The sequence below is a fragment of the Falco cherrug genome, chromosome 8, assembly GCF_023634085.1.
Source record: "Falco cherrug isolate bFalChe1 chromosome 8, bFalChe1.pri, whole genome shotgun sequence".
Classification (NCBI taxonomy): Eukaryota; Metazoa; Chordata; class Aves; order Falconiformes; family Falconidae; genus Falco; species Falco cherrug.
This window is the reverse complement of record NC_073704.1, coordinates 19,592,379-19,608,637: the sequence shown is the minus strand read 5'-3', so window position 1 is coordinate 19,608,637 and position 16,259 is coordinate 19,592,379. Positions and strand designations below refer to the sequence as shown.

Sequence of the window (16,259 nt, the reverse complement as noted above, 5' to 3'; positions counted from 1 at the left end):
CCGCCCCGCCCCGCCCCGCCGCCGCTGAGCCCCGCGGAGCGCCCGCCGCCGCCGCCAGCATGTCCGCCCGCCCGCCGCCCCGCTCCTGCGACACCTTCGTGGCGCTGCCGCCCGCCGCGGCGGGGGGCCGCGTCATCTTCGGGAAGAACTCGGACCGGCCGGCGGACGAGGTGCAGGAGGTCGTGCACTTCCCGGCCGCCGCGCACCCGCCCGGCGCCGCGCTGGAGGTGAGGGCGCGGGGCGGCCCGCGGTGGGGCACGGCCGGGCCGGCGGCAGGAGCCCCCCCGCCCCGCGGCCGTGCGTTCGCAGCCCGTGAATCTCGGGGCGACGCTCGCCAAAGTGCTGTCGTGACAGGTAATTCGTGTCGTGCTCCGGCTTCTTGCAGTGCACCTACGTGACGATCGAGCAGGTGGCGAAGACCCACGCCGTGGTGCTGAGCCGGCCCGCCTGGCTCTGGGGCGCCGAGATGGGGGCCAACGAGCACGGCGTCTGCATCGGCAACGAGGCGGTGTGGGGGCGGGAGGAGGTCGGCGACGACGAAGCCCTCCTCGGCATGGACCTGGTCAGGTTGGCACAGGCTCTTTTGGTAAACGGTGCTGAACTCGGAATTTAATTTGGAAACGTTTGGTGTGAGTTACACGGGGAAATACGTGCTTTCGCTTTCAGAGGACACGCCCACCTCTTCTGCTGTTCCAGCCGTGGTTAAAAATAAGTGTGCCTTGGCACAGCCTTGCAGCCCTGCCAGGCGCCGGGAGCCCCGAGAGCTCTCAGGTGCAAGAACAGAATCCATCGAGGAAATCAAACGTTTTTCTCTCCACAAGATTTATATTAAACTGAAACAAGACTTAACAGGAGCGCAGCTGGGCTTCAGGAACCAGTGTTTGGGCCTTCTTCTAGCATCTGCACTCATTTCCTGTTTCCCCCAGCTTTCACACACGTATTTTTAAATTCCAGTCTTAGCCGGGCACCTCCAGGTGAATAATGACAGCTGCTGGTGCCTGCCTCACTGGGTGCCAGTGTAACGCCCATTAACCCACAGCGGGCAGGCGGTTCTTGGTACTGTCTGCCCCTGGTTCCGTACCCACCCAGCACTGGAGGCGTTCCCTAGGAGCCCTCTCCCTGCCTTTCTGTATTGCCCGTTGGTTGGTTTTCCCCACGTCAAGCACGTAGAGGACCCACTTCAAACAAGCCCTTTGAGTGACTTGCTCCTTTCTCTTACCAGATTGTACAAAGCATCAGGTACATACAAAACTAGTATGCTAAGTCAATTTGTATATTCAGGCTGAATACTTATATGTAAAGTTTATAGTTCCAAAGATTACATCTTCCTTTTTGTTTTGGGGTTTTGTTTTTTTTAGGCTTGGACTCGAGAGAGCAGACACAGCTGAAAAGGCTCTAACTGTCATAGTTGATTTGCTAGAAAAACATGGACAGGGAGGAAACTGTATGGAGAGCCACATGGCATTCACATACCATAACAGTTTTCTGATAGCCGACAGAAAGGAAGCATGGGTGCTGGAGACATCAGGAAAATACTGGGCAGCAGAAAAAGTAGAAGGTATGGATGACACTCTTCATTTTAAACATTTCAAATACAATGACAATTAGCAGTTCTCCACTTCTCAATTATCATTTCATTAAGGCATCGGTCTAGCCTCCAGATGTGTACGTGTGCCTGTAAGCAACAGCATTGCTTCCTAGGGCATCAGTGTGGAGTGGCTAGCAGTTTCACAGAGGAGCTGAGTCACAGGGGGCTTTTCAGAGTCAGAAATGACCATATCTGCACTTGGAAAATGGAGGACAGCAAGAAGGTCAGCATGAGAATGACAGCAGTATGTATGGTGTTAAGGATGGTGGCAACTGATGACAGTTCCATTTGGTGACAGGGTAACACTGACAGGATTGGTGCATTAGGCCCTGAAGTGGCTTTTTTTTCCAGTGGACAAGCTACATCTTTGGAGGTCTAAGAAGAAGAATGTAAAGATGGGAATAATCAGAACAGAACCTGAAATATGATGCTGGCAATAGAAGTAAATGAGTCAGGACTGAGTGGCAGTGGAATTTCAATCAGAAGGATGCATAATAGCCAGGGAGAGAGGGCCAAAAATAAACCACAGGATTCATAGATCTTGTAGGAAACTCTTCAGGGCATAATTTGCTTTAGTAAGGTAATTGTAAACAAAGTATCAAGAAAAAGCATTCAGTGTATTAAAATGATTCTTTCCTCACTTTACAAACAGGCGGTGTACGGAATATTTCCAACCAGCTCTCTATCACAACCAAGATTGACAGAGAACACCCAGAATTGAAGGAATATGCCAAAAGCAAGGGCTGGTGGGATGGCGAAAAGGAATTTGACTTTGCTGCCACATATTCTTATGTAAATACTGCCAGAATGACCACATCCAGAGGCCGATATTGTGAAGGCTATAAACTTCTGAACAAGCACAAAGGTATCATATTTTTATATATATATTTTTAAGATATGCAAAGCATTTAGTGAGATACATTAATTTAAATCATGTTATTAGACATCTGATGTGGGCAATCATTGACATGATCTGGTGAACCAGGACCTACTTGAATAACTTTTCGCCCAAAGGAGAAATGCTGAACTTTAAGTCTTCTATCCATTTCTGCCTATTTGTTGATGAGGGGAAATTAAAACAAGGGTCAATTATCAAACACACAGAGTAACAGTGTCAGTAACAACACTGAGAGGTCACATTATGATCATACCGCTTAAATACTCTGTAAGACCTGCTCTGAAACATTTTGATAGGCTTTATGTTATACTGTACCTCTTAAGAAAAAGAAATATGCAGGCCAAAACAGACTCCCAGTGGTTTTCAGCCACAAACAGAACCTTATGAACAATGTCAGTCTGGTACCATTCATACAGGCGTAAGACAACAGCACAGCATTCAGATACATATCTTGCATTTATTTTTTGAGACTGGTTTTTAAATCTTTGTAGTTCCAGTATAACTGCTACTCTAACCTTGTGTAGTCTAATAACACACTGAGAGCAGAACAAAATAATCTTCTGTACTCTAAGCAGGTGCTCCTAATCACTAACTTAATCACTTATTTTTCAGACCTCTATAGAAAGAAGCTATTACTTCTCTTCTAACTGCATCCACCTGGCAGGTTTTTGCTGCATCTGTATTCACTTGCTCATTTAAAGTAATTAATCTGAACCAAAATTACATTGCACCCCTGTGTTTTTTTATTTGGCTGAGCTCTGCCAGACCAGGTTTAGCATTTAGTTAATGCATCAGCATGAATTACCTTTTACTGTCCTGCGCTAGTGATCGTGTAAATCCTGCATTCATTTTGGGAATTGCAGGTTCAGAATACTGAAAAGCATTTTCATAATACCTGTATTTACTTGTATTATAACAATGCTGAGATTCTATCAGTGTTTTCATTCTAAATCCCCATTTTCAGGCATTTACCTGAACCATTTTAAAAATAAACACTAGGTGTCCAGGTTATCAGCCTCATATGGTTTCGGTTTGTTTAGATTTATTTTAAATAGGTGCCCTAACTAAAAGCTATTTGGTTTACAGCATCAGTAAAATCACTGGTTTCTTAATCTACCTATCCCAGCTTTTCCACTCAGTGGCATTACAGTTTTTTTCTAGGCAGCCTATCATGCAAAGACCATTTTTAGATAAATGTTATAAATATTTCAAAAAATAAGGAATGTATTTCAGGAATACAAAATAATAAAAACATATAGCGCAATACCTTCTTTCCTCCTGGACAAGCTGCCAGCTTGCAGTTGGCAAACTGTTGCTTCTTTTAATTTCTTTGATTCTTCTAGCTTGCCGATTTGTTGAATTCTTCAACTTTCCCAGGCAACTGTGGGAATACTTAAGAGTGTTTCCTTGCTGAAATGTCTACAGGCATGCAGAATTGTGTATTAAAAAAAAAGAAAAACCTGGACACATCTGACTTAGCAGCAGAGTGATTATTTTAAGAGGGAACAGCAAGGCAGTTAAAAAAAAAAAGAATCTTTATGCAGCTAGAACTTCACTGAGGGAAACGTTAAAAGATTAAATGGTGGATGATACCTTCAAATAAAAAAAAAAGTGAATGAACTAACGCTTTTCTACCATATGCACACATTCAACTGGTACACCAGATTTGAAAAATAAACTACTGCAAGTGCTGCCTGTTGGATTGCTTGGTGATACTATGCCAGTATTTAAGCTTCAGTGCACGCTATACCTGAACAGCAGTATCATCTGAACACTGGATGCAGAAGCATACGTGGAAAGGGTTTTGTTTCATCTAACTGAGAATTATTATTTTCCATACCTCACATAGATAATTGATTAAGACTTATTTACAAATGGATGTACTATTGTAGTTTTGTAGTTGATTCTGTAGCACAGAACATGTTACTAGTGCAGTGCATCTGTTCAGTTGTCAACTTGAAGCCTAAGAGCTTTGGAAGGTCAGATGATTAAAATAATAAAAGTGAGTCTTGGTGTTTCATTTTCAAAGTTACACACAAAATTCACGCACAATTGTTACTGTTTTTACATTTCCAAAGCAACAAAGTGGTATAACTGTGTACAAATACCAATAACTATTACAGTCACTTAACTTCCACACAGTGCTCAGAAAATTCAGCCTTTAATCCAGGCTACTAATTTTCATCTGCAGTGTTACTGTGTGAACAAACATTTGCTAGTCATATGTATTTTACCTTTCTGGGAAACATCGTGTGTCATCATCCTCCCCCTTTTCTAAGTCATAAATGTTATAGCTCGTTATCACCTACTCTCTGAAATAAATACTTTGGGGAAAATGATAGTATTTTTAAGTGTGTTACATATATTAAGGTATGCTGTTAAGATGATTTTTTTTTCTGCCAACATGGACAAACTAAAATTGGCATTGCCTATTAAAGGAAAAAGCAGCCAGTTGTCGAGAACATGCCATTTACTTGGCATTGTAAGTAGCGCTGTGTGCAAGTAATTGTATTGTATCTTAAATAGGATCCATCACTTCTGAAATAATGATGGAAATTCTTCGTGACAAAGAGAGCGGCATTAATATGGAAGGTGGATTTATGACAACTGGAAGCATGGTGTCTGTATTGCCTCAGCAGCCTGATTTGCCATGTATTCACTTCTTTACTGGAACACCAGATCCTGCAAGGTGATACAGCAGCAAATAATGAGGATAAAAAGTTGCAAGTATCTAAATGAAAAAGTGTTGCAATTTGTCTAATTATATTCCTTTTTGTTTTGGGTTGGTTTTTTTTTCTCTCCCTTCTCCCAGCATAATCCAGAAGGAGGAGGAACATAACGTCCATTAAGGCTATCTACCAACCTACCTAGTGAAACACTGCTATGACACTGACTTAAATATCAGTTAGGAGTTGGTTTGGTGGTTTTTTTTCTAGACTTCTTAAATGAAAGAATTAGAAGAATGGTAAAAAAAATACAGCAATCTACTGACTCAACAATTTTAGCAAAACTGTATTAGTAAAGGATTTCTGTTCTATTTTCTCTTTCTAGGTCTGTATTCAAGCCTTTCATTTTTGTTCCCAATATTACTCAGTTATTAAAAACTAGCTCCCCTACATTTGGTCATGATGATCCAGTTAAGAAGCAACCACGTTTTCAGCATAAGCCAGATCGAAGACATGAGCTCTATAAAAAACATGAAAGCGCTGCTGTAGTTATGGAAACTATCAAGGTATGTTGATTAAATTAGATTTCAACGCAAGCAGCTGGTTTATATAAGCTCCTTGCTCACGTTTTGTTAATGTGAGACCATTTAATGCCCTTTGATGGATTGCAAAGAGCATTGTAGTGCACCAGAAGCCCATTGTCCTGGCATCTGGCAGGCATATGTTTCAGACACTAAAAATTGCAACTAGCACATGCTGTACTCCCAGGCCTAGCCCCAGACAAGTGTCTGTACTGCTCATCTTGCAAAGCAGCAGGCCACGCATACTCCTGCACCAGTCAGATAGTGGGGAAATGCTTGAGCAGCCACAGGCAATATACAAGTCCTAATAAGAGTACTTAGGGCTCTCCAGGACCCTGGTCTCAGGCAGCAAGGAGGGCATGCCTTTTACCATTGCTTGGTGTGAACTGGAAAGAAAACAAGATCACGAAGATAGCAGGACACAGGTGAAGCAGGGAGGTAGCTGCTCACTTTTAACAGTAGCACCTCTCCTATTTACATGTTCTAAAAAGTAAGGTGTGCCTGCTTAAGTGTTGGTAGCCAAATAGCTAAAGCAGCTTTAATTTTATTTTCAGTCCATCAGACAAGGATGTAGGAGATGAAGTGAGTGCTAGGTATTAAGAAAGATTCCTAAGAAGACCTGTCATGGTGCTATCTTCTAGCAACACTAACTTGTACCCTAGAAACTATTAAGAGGTTAAAACAAGGACATAAGAACAGAATTTTGTTAGGGTGAACACTACATACTCTGTATAGGTTTTACTGAAATACAGACGTTTCTTTTTGCAGGGCAAAGGTAAAGAGATGCTGAAAGAGATACAGGAGTTGGAGAAACGGAAGATAAGTGAAATGGAATCAATCCTGCAAAACAGATGTCTTGATGTTAACCAAATGGTTAACCTTTTTTCACAGTGTGTAGAAGAAGAACTCAAAATATATAGCTAAAACTACTATTTGAATGTGGTAAAATTCAGTTTTGTGATTTAACTTTTTTAATGAAGTGGCTATATAGATTACATCCTATTTTCAATATACCATTTAATATGGACAGTTTTAAAAATGCAGTTTCATATTCAGGCCAAACAGCTTCTGGTTGTATGAAGCAATGTTGAAAAGGCTCTTAAGAGCTAGGCAGTGGCTTTGTCTCTAGGTGACATAAAGCTGTCAGCAGAGACTGATTTTGCCTACAAACAGATGCAACGAGAATGTAATAACTTGACTGAATTGTGGAACAACCCCATCTCTGGATGAAGAACTCTAACTCAGAACCCAGTTCCAATGTACACACATGTAGCTTTTATAGTCCAGATAATCATAGCAGAATTTCACACTGCCTAAATTAAAATGGCCATACTGAAGGACTTTGTAAAATGTAGAAGCTATTATGTGCACTGAATAAAAAGTGCTATGCAAGTCAATTAAAATTGATATTCAGCTGTTTGATAAAACAGAACATTTTAAGATACTTTTCATCTATGAACCTTCTACTCCTTCAATGTAAAATGAGGGTAAGAGTTCAATGTATATTAAAACCAAATCACAGTTACAATTTTACCGTGAGTTGTTAAATCTGATAACATGGAATTCAACAATGCAAGCATCCTGCAAGCTACCACACAATCTTTACTTCCCTATTTTCCCCACCCTGACAACAAAAAATAAACTTATTTGCACACAGTATGATTTTTGTCAAATTAATTCTTCAATACGCTTTATAACATTGTGTGGGATTTTTTTAATGTTTCTTGAATTGTTACTTTTTTAAATTGGACAGCTAGAAAGGAAGAGGTAGGAGTACACAAGTATATACATGTACTCAAGTGGGACACTTAGAAGGACTTTCAAAAATTTTTCACTTCATATAAAGCCTTTTAACCATGACTTGTCTTGCCAAAATTACGATCTTTTTGCCCTGTTATGAACTCTTCCTCCCTGTATAATCAAGCTTTTTGCCCTGCTATGAACTCTTCCTCCCTGCCCTGATCCTGTTTAAAAGTAATGATCAATATGTGACACTACTTTTATTATCTGTGGCAAGGGACAAACTAAGCAAACAAGAAAAAGCAGATTCTGGCTTTACTACACAATCAAGCAGGGTATGACTGGAAGAAAAAAAAAACCAAACCAGCCAGCACTTCTGCAGACCTTCAGAAGAGAACACATAACATGAAACAGAGCATTAGAGCTGCGGTAGCAGTATGTGACATGACACAGCACCCCCACAGAAACACAGAGCAGACCACAGAAAGACCATTTTCTGATGATTTTTCTATATTTAGTCTATAGAATCATTTCAGATGCTAGAGATGGGGCTACACGCGTGCAGTTTGCTCATTTTGTGAGCTGTTCTATCCCCCCACTGGTAAAAAAAGAAGTAAGTATAAGCAAAGAAAAGAATACACATACAATGAAGTTTGCAGAATGAATAAGAAAATTAAGAGCTTAGCAGAATTTGTTCTTCCTGATCTTACAATGAAAGTAGAAGTTAATTTGGAATACCGTGTTCATATCCACAGCAAGAAATTAAGGGGTCAGGAAAGGTTCTTGAACATTCAAGTGACAGTAGCAAGTAAGACCCAGTAGCAGGTAAGACTGAAAGTAAGTTTGAGTTGACTGTTAACCTTTTGTGTCTGTGTTGCCAACAAAACTTAGAAGTTCAATAGTGCAGTGCATGGTTGTGAACTGGAAGCTATAATCAATAAAATTTTGCTGTATTTACCTGTTTGCATCATGGATGTCTTTATCTGACAATTCTGTGTATCTTTGTCCTATTTTTGGTCATCAGCTGTTCCACACTAGCTCTTTGATAACTTCAAAGCATTAATAAATGCTAGGTAAAACTGTGCTGGAAACAGAGTCAAGTTTACAGGTAGCATAGCAAAATAAGAGAAACAATTTTGTGCTGCAGTGGTGCCTTCCAACCCAAACCATCCTATGATTTTATGAAGTTACACAGGAATGAAAGTAGTGAAGGTGGTGGAGTAGGCCTTTAAGTGAATGTCTTGGCCACTTAATCACGGGGTGGCAATTAACCAGGTTAAACATATTGGTCTGGTTGTAATATAGGCAGATATAGTCTAACTGTTCCTCTAGTTTCTGTGCTGTTTTTTATTTGGTGGTCTACAGGATACAAAGTAAAAACGACGTGACGTGTGGAGATAGATCAAGTGCTGGCCAACAGAGTAAAGGATATTTTGGTATCTTTTTTTTTCCTGGGATTTCATCCTTCTAGAACATACGCAGTGTCAAAACAGAAAACGAAGATGAGGTCAGGAAAAATAAAGAACCCTCCCTCCCACAGTCATAAATTTTAAAAAAATTAAATAAGAATGTCCTCTAGAGGGCAATCTTTGCATGTATTTAATCTAGGAATATATGTTGCAGCTTATTTTAAAAGGTCTAGAGTTTGATAATGATCAGTATTAAAAAAACAAACTCAAAAAGTACTAAAATTGCTACCTAGAAAACAAAGTTTTATATCCACCCCTGTCTATTATCACAATTATTTTGAGATATATATTGAGATCACAAATATTTGAGATCAGTGAGTGTTTCACTGGAGACTCCTCTGGACTTACTTGGTCAGTGGATGTTTTCATGGGACTATAACTTCCAAGTTAACTGTGATTTATCCCAAACTAATCCACCTTCAAAAATAAAAGAACTCATTGCACCACTGATCACATCTTTAAAGCAAAGCTATTTCTAAACATCAAAAATGCACACTTCAGTAGATCAACTACTGGCATACATCAAATTGTCAACTACTTAGAATTTCCTAATGCTCCTCGGTGAAAGCAAATATTTTTCAGATAAAAGAGTTATGTAACTTTCTAAAGCTATTCAAAGTATTTGTAGCTTCCAGAAGTACCCAGTGATTTGGAAATAGATTATCATATCCCATATTTCATTCCTAGTTTCTTTAGTTCTTAGACTTATTAACCATTACAGACTCTCATCAGACTAATGGGTATGATTCTCAGCAGTCACAGTATTGTAACAGTTAAATCTAACAGATTTTGGTGTCAGTTGTTCATTAAAGGTGTTAGATTTGTAACAGGGAGCCTTCTCTAAGCAGATACTTTGAGCAATTTCTTACTTAAAACAGATATATTGTGTTCAAACCTAGGGAGCCATTATAAAAAGGGAGGCAAGGGCAGGACTTTCTGGTGAAAATGAGAAAGACAAGTGTAAGAACAATGACTATGCATAGACCCATAAAACTGACCTAAGACCAACTTCTTGAACATCTGAAGAATAAAAACAAAAAATAAAAAAATACTATTTGCTAAGTAGATGATAATATGGAATGTTCTTAAAAGATCTGTTTATGCTGTTGGATGAAAACTGGTATCCTTGTGTGAACACCCATTAACAAGTCCTCTGTCTACTTAAAAAGCATCAAGGGTGGATTAAAGAAATACCAAATTTGAAACCCAAGAGCCACTTTACCAAATCTCTCAGAAAAGCACATTTATCATAAATCTTGACACGCACACATAACCCTCTCACACCTCGCATCACATCAAACCTCAGAACTCTGAAATCAAGTAACAGATTTATTGACAAGTTACAGTACTTAGAAGCCAGACATACTCACGGCTTCTGCTCTTAAGTCGCATATATCTAATTATTCCAAAATATTTGATGTAATAATCTTCAGCAGTTGCAGGGGAAATATACTATTGTTTTCCTTTGTGGCCACAGCCTGATACAAATGTCAATTTTTTTGTTGCTGGAAAACATTAAAACACGTCAGTTTGTATAGCATACATATGCAGTAGCATGCAGTTATGTTTCTGTGCACACTACAGAAGTGCACTAAGACTGACAGTAAAAGGAATTACTTTTCCCATATAAGCCTTGCATGGAGTTGTAGCTACTGTGACACAACTGTTTCTTCAATGGTAGCTCATGTTGCTAAAATCACTTTTAATTCTTAATACAAACTAGATGCACAAGTAGCTATAATAAAAACCTGTGTACCCAAAAAAAAGAAAAAAAGGAAAAAGAAGGGAAAGACTTTAAAAAAAAGGATGAGAAGAGTTATTCATATACTTGAGCAAATAACATTTTTTTTTTAATACCCAGGTTCCTTTCCTTCACTATATAAAATTTTTATGTAGACATATAAATGCTGTTCTTGCAGTTGTAAAAGGGCAGCATAACGGCTATCAAATACTACAGTTTGTCTTTAAACTTTTCAAAACACTGTAGAAGACACACAGATTCGCAGATTCTGCTTTCAGTGCACAGAAATCTGAATGACACTAGAGTAACTAAACATCATAGGAGGATACCTGAGGCTTATTAGAAATCATTGTTAGGCCACCAATACTAAAATTTCAGGATCTTTAGCTACTCTAAATCCTAACTTGGATGTTCAGTTAGGATACTTTATATAATAGATTTAAAAGTCATTGTATTCCATTTAAAAGATATTATGATCTGATAAAATTTTTCATCCTGACTTGCACAGGTATCCAAGGCTTCCATAACATCTTTCTTTGAGGTTGGCACTTCTGAATTAAAACTGGAAAGGCTAATTTCAGAAATTAAAAATCTACTCATGACAAAGCTGTTACTACCACCATAAGGCAAAACTTCACAACTAATTTTTTATACAAAATTCTATTATATCATTTTCCTGATTTGGGGGAGAAGTGGGTATTTTTATATGTTTTCAAGATTTGGTAATTTTGTAGAGAACCATTATTTATTCCACTCAATATTTCCTCAGCTTTAATCCTCCGACATCGGAATCATCTTCACAACAATTCTACTTTTACAAATGGAGGATTTTATCTTTAAGGGGGAAACAAACTACCTGATTTGAGGTGTAAACAGCTAGAAAAATTTCCTGGTGTTAGACAAGAGTAGAGTAGTAAAAACCGTGTATGATAGAAGAAATTCTACTTCTGTGAAGTCACAGGGAGGCCACACTAAAATATGGAAAACACACGGCAACATAAAAAATACCTCTAATTCATGGGTGGTTTTTTTCATTTGGCACCAGTCACTAAAGCTGCTGTTACAATGCCTCTATAATATGACAGTGACATATACCATTTTACTATTTGTTTTGCTCAAAATGGAAAAAATGCTCTAAATCCAGAGCATCTTGTTTTGTTCTAGTTGCATTAACTGGAACACTCACTAAAAATCCTTTGCTGACATTTCCTTCAGAACAGACATAAGTAAAACCACATCTCTTAACTTTACAAGAGGGAATAACTCAATTCTCCGAGAGCCATGAGAAAGAAATACTTCCAATTTCACTGGTGAAGGCAGAGGAGGTGGTCACACTCACCCCTAACTGCCTGTCCTCTGCCTACATTCTCAGGTCAATGGCTCTCAACTGCAACTGATCTCTTAGGAACAAAACGGTAATACAAATATTCATCGCGAAATTCAAATTCATTTGTAATATGCTGGACGACGCCTCCTCTCATCAGTCTGTCTCCATACATCACAGCTTCACCACGGTCAGAGGCAAGGCCAACTTGCATGAGCCAGTTCACCAGGTCACAGCCAAAGAAGATGCCAGTGGAGATCTTTGCACCACACCTGTATGTCAAAGGAATGATTCACCCACATGTTCTGTAAATCTGGTATCACCACTGCACGATGGGGAAAGGCAAGGAAAAATAGCAGGAAACAAGGAAAGACATCATGATAGTTAAAAGCATGTTAGAAGAGAATTTGCAAGTTTTGTATATTAGGGACTTGCCAATGTTCACTACCTTTTCCTACAGACACTTCAATGAGAAGCAAAATGAACATACAAAGTTATTTTAGGCTTGTGCAAATAAACTTCAGTGAACATAAGTAGCAATGTTTCTAAAAACATACACAATGTAATTTATTTCTTGAGTACTTAGTTCCCACGTACTCATTATCATGACCATTTCTGCAACAAAATATCTGAGTTGAGTGCAGCATGTCTGCAGCAACAAGGACTCAATCCGCACTTCAATTCCATTTTATAATTTCTTTACAGATTTAAGCAGACACTAACTGCTTACATACATTGTAAACAAAAACCATTTAACTTGCATATCCGGTTAAATATTTACCACACAGGCAGTACTAAGAATAAACAAAACGTTTACAACAAGACTAAACTAATTTTCTGTTACATATTTATGAGGCAATGCCACTAACATTTACTTAGTGGCCGTAAAAATACCATTCAGAAATTTACCTGCAGCAATGAATGTTTCTGGTTATCTAAAATCTGCTCTACGGAACCCAAGCGCAGGGTTTCTGAAGATGATTAACAGCTACACAAGACAGCAAAACACAAACTTCTTTCTCTATTTTTAAGTTAAAAGCAGCAGTAACACAGAGCAAGTGTTAACATCTATTAGCAGAGAAGCAAAAATTAAAATAAATAAAAATCCATGATTACAAGGTCTCAGTTACAGTATGTTCAAATCAAAGATGATAGGATCAAGTTAGATGAATATTTAAAATGAGAAGAGAAAAGCTTTCTTTTAACTCACAAGGAGAAATAAGACATGAAACTAGTTCCACACAAACATAACATTAAAACAATGAAGCAACAAATGTCAGATTTTGATGTGTTCTCAGGTGGATATATGATTAATAAAAAATCACAACACTCAACCAAATCAACAGCTCAAAGCCCAAGAAACCACAACAGCAATAGAGACACAGGAAACATAGCTGTAAAACTTGTCCCATTTCAGAACAAACATTTTCTGATATATCTTTTCTGTCTAGCATGAAAGAAGCAAGTCCTTGAACTGCCACAGTTCATTTTTCCTAAATGGATAACTTCATCACTTTATTTCTTATGGAATATTGCTGACTTCTGAGGAGACTGAATGAAATCATGATGCTGTTAAACCCAGCTCTGGAATCTGGTTTTGGACCATCTGATCATTAAAAGACCACCCCACCCCGTCAAACTAGTCCTACTTAAAAGCCCACATGACAAGACGAGTAGAAGTGTCCTGTTAGAACAATTCTTCATGTCTCCATTTCACACACTAAATATTTAAATAAAGGCAGAATCTTTTTCTTGCTCCTGCTACTTTGTCTGCATTTCCCTCCTCATCCACCTAAACATACCTGAATACATAATCCTTGATTTGGGCATCATAATTTGCCTCTGGAGGCTTTGCTCATCTCATAAAGTAAGGTTTAGACCTCACAAGAGGCATGAGCAAAGAAAATTGTATGAACTTAAAAGGTGTAAAGGTCCTAAAAACACTATTATCTCACAGACTGAGTAGCCTCTGAGTACACATGACACCAGTTGCCTCCTGTAAAAGCTATTTATCAGTAAACACATAGTCACATAAACAGCGACACCTTCTTAATCTCAAAACGAAGGGTCTCAAGTCTGACAAAACTCACAGGCACATGGACTCTACTACAGGCATTATTATACACATTTCTTCAGAAAGATTTTCTCTCCTGAACTCCAGCTAAATGCAAAAACTGGGGCAATGCCTTAATGGTATAAAACTTTTTGTAATTTATATAAAATCTAGATGAGATAATGTGACAATTTGCACCTCAGTGTTCCAGTGTGAGACTAGAAACAGTTACTGCTAAATTCTTAATCCTCACCTTGAGGTTTGAATAAATATGCCACAACAGGAATCACCCACAGACAGATAAAACTGCATTTCATGATTTCCAAAAGGTGAGCTATGACCTCTGTAACAGGTTATATGTGCAGGGAGGAACCTTACCTTCTGCCTTTGACAATACTTTTGACACAGTGATCTCTATGATAATGAACAAACTGTTGACAAGTCATCCTGATTTCCTCAGGTACAGAGGGATCTGTATGCCCTGCTGCTTCTCTTCCTCCCCAGAAAAATTCAAGTCTTAATAATAAAAAAAAATAATAAATTACAACCAGCAAATCAACCAGAGGCATTTTTAGGGAATCTGAAAAAAATGGAATGCAACTCATAGGAAGCTTATCACAACTGTTTTACTGGTTTGGTGCCCAGCACTTTATATACAATTTTCTGAATATACTTGTATGGCCTTTGAACACCGAGAGTTTTTATTCTAGGCTCAGGTGGAAGGGAAGACAGAGAGTAGTTGCAAGCCAGCTTTAGCTGCTGGATTCACACCACAGCCAGCTAGCTCTAAGTTAAAGATTGCTTTGTACAACTTGCACCTCCACAGTGAAAGTGTCCACTTGCATGAGGTTATGAAAACAGGACTTCAAACCAGTGATGACAGATCCTGGTTCAGCATTCACATCTAAGTTTTAATTTATCAGTTGCAATTGTTTCTGAACATTCACCATCTTGCTGATCCAACCCCATATGTCACCATCATTTGCCAAAGGTTTTGTCTATAGGGAGCCTGTGGGATCTTTGCCTTTGGGAGTGTCATTAGGACAGCAGCAAAAACTCATGCACAGTGAACTGCAATTAATTCTCCACAACTGGGAGAGAAAAGAAATTTGGAAGATCAAACAAATAGGAAATGAAATGCAATGGCACTGAACACTTAATACCCTTTAAAAATTATCATTAGTAAGTTTATAGGTGTAAGTACAAAGATTTTATTTACCTTCGCTTGAATGGTAGAATAATTAAATGCTTATCTAAGCCAAAAATACCAAAGCAAATAAAGCCCTGGAGGAAGAAAGACAGAAAAAGCAACATTAAGCAAAAACTTCGGTTTCTAAAGAACAGAAATAAAATGTTAAAAACTTATTGCCAAAACACACATGAAAAGCATCCCTGTTCTCTGGATATCATGCAGAATGCATTTTGTTTCTGCTTTGGTACTTCATTTGGGCCTTAAAAAGAGATTAATACATAACAGTCATCAAAGAAACTCTTTAAGAAATTGTTCAATAAACCTAATGCTGTGACATGCCACCTGACACTTCAGAATAATTGGCTGTCCTTACATAGCCAGTTATTCAAATCTGTCTTTGTTAATGTCAAAAAAATAACTGACTTACTGCAATCTGAATGCTAGAATGCTCTCTAGCTGATTCATTTTTCTGTACTGCTTTTGTATCAAAACTACTATTGTTACTCAATACTGCAGTGCATCGGTATTGACACTGCCTGGCTTTCACCTCCATAGATAACAAAGCTACCGTGTGTCAGTTTGCACTGAAATAGGCTCTGTGCAGCTGGGACAATTATACCCCTAACCATCAGCTATTAGTTAATGGTGCCATAACTGAAACTGGAGTGATAATAAGTTAAAGCCTTACAGTGCAAGTATCCATGTCGCCATCTTACACTTACTTATTTATACTGGTGTAACTCCACAGAAGCGACACCAGTGAAGCTTTTTGGTACAAACAAGGCTAAAATCCTACTGTCAATTTCCACAGACATTTGGCATTCAGTTATCATTTGTACCTTTGGAAGTGTTCATGCACATAAAAGACATGCATTATGATAAGAAAGCTATCAAATTACAAAAAAAAAAAAAGCTGGACAAAAAGAGGCAAAACAACATAAGGAACTGGTGACTTAGGCATTGTTTGAGGACTTCAGCTTAAGAGTGTAACAGCATCTGCTGCAACA

The 16,259-nt window shown here is 38.7% G+C and overlaps 2 protein-coding genes across 6 annotated transcripts in view; one reads left to right on the top strand and one right to left on the bottom strand.

Annotated features, from left to right (window-relative positions):
• The first annotated feature begins 7 nt into the window (after nt 1-7).
• Nucleotides 8-7,392, top strand: SCRN3 (secernin 3). Its single transcript, XM_055719156.1, has 7 exons — nt 8-227; nt 386-567; nt 1,359-1,558; nt 2,241-2,453; nt 5,013-5,175; nt 5,538-5,718; nt 6,502-7,392. Exons 1-7 carry the CDS (start codon nt 60-62, stop codon nt 6,655-6,657), a joined length of 1,263 nt encoding a protein of 420 aa, XP_055575131.1. The 5' UTR covers nt 8-59; the 3' UTR covers nt 6,658-7,392.
• Nucleotides 7,393-10,258: 2,866 nt separating this feature from the next.
• The window catches only part of GPR155 (G protein-coupled receptor 155), a 30,263-nt gene continuing 24,262 nt past the window's right edge, over nt 10,259-16,259 (bottom strand). For 4 of the 5 annotated variants that reach the window (XM_055719154.1, XM_027810743.2, XM_005442904.4 and 1 more), the window contains 3 exons: nt 15,280-15,344; nt 14,439-14,576; nt 10,259-12,279 (listed from right to left, as the gene is read on the bottom strand). In XM_055719154.1, coding sequence (XP_055575129.1) covers nt 12,057-12,279; nt 14,439-14,576; nt 15,280-15,344 — 426 coding nt within the window. In that variant the 3' untranslated portion in view covers nt 10,259-12,056. Of the gene's footprint in view, nt 12,333-14,438; nt 14,577-15,279; nt 15,345-16,259 lie in introns of all 5 variants that reach the window. The other variant, XM_027810746.2, reaches the window with a different exon arrangement.

What these genes read in the sequence shown, in the direction of transcription:
- SCRN3 (XM_055719156.1), top strand. Translation starts at nt 60, where the DNA reads ATGTCCGCCCGCCCGCCGCCCCGCTCCTGCGACACCTTCGTGGCGCTG. An exon ending in CGCCCGGCGCCGCGCTGGAG is followed by an intron (nt 228 to 385) that starts GTGAGGGCGCGG and finishes GGCTTCTTGCAG; the next exon opens with TGCACCTACGTGACGATCGA. An exon ending in GGCAGCAGAAAAAGTAGAAG is followed by an intron (nt 1,559 to 2,240) that starts GTATGGATGACA and finishes CTTTACAAACAG; the next exon opens with GCGGTGTACGGAATATTTCC.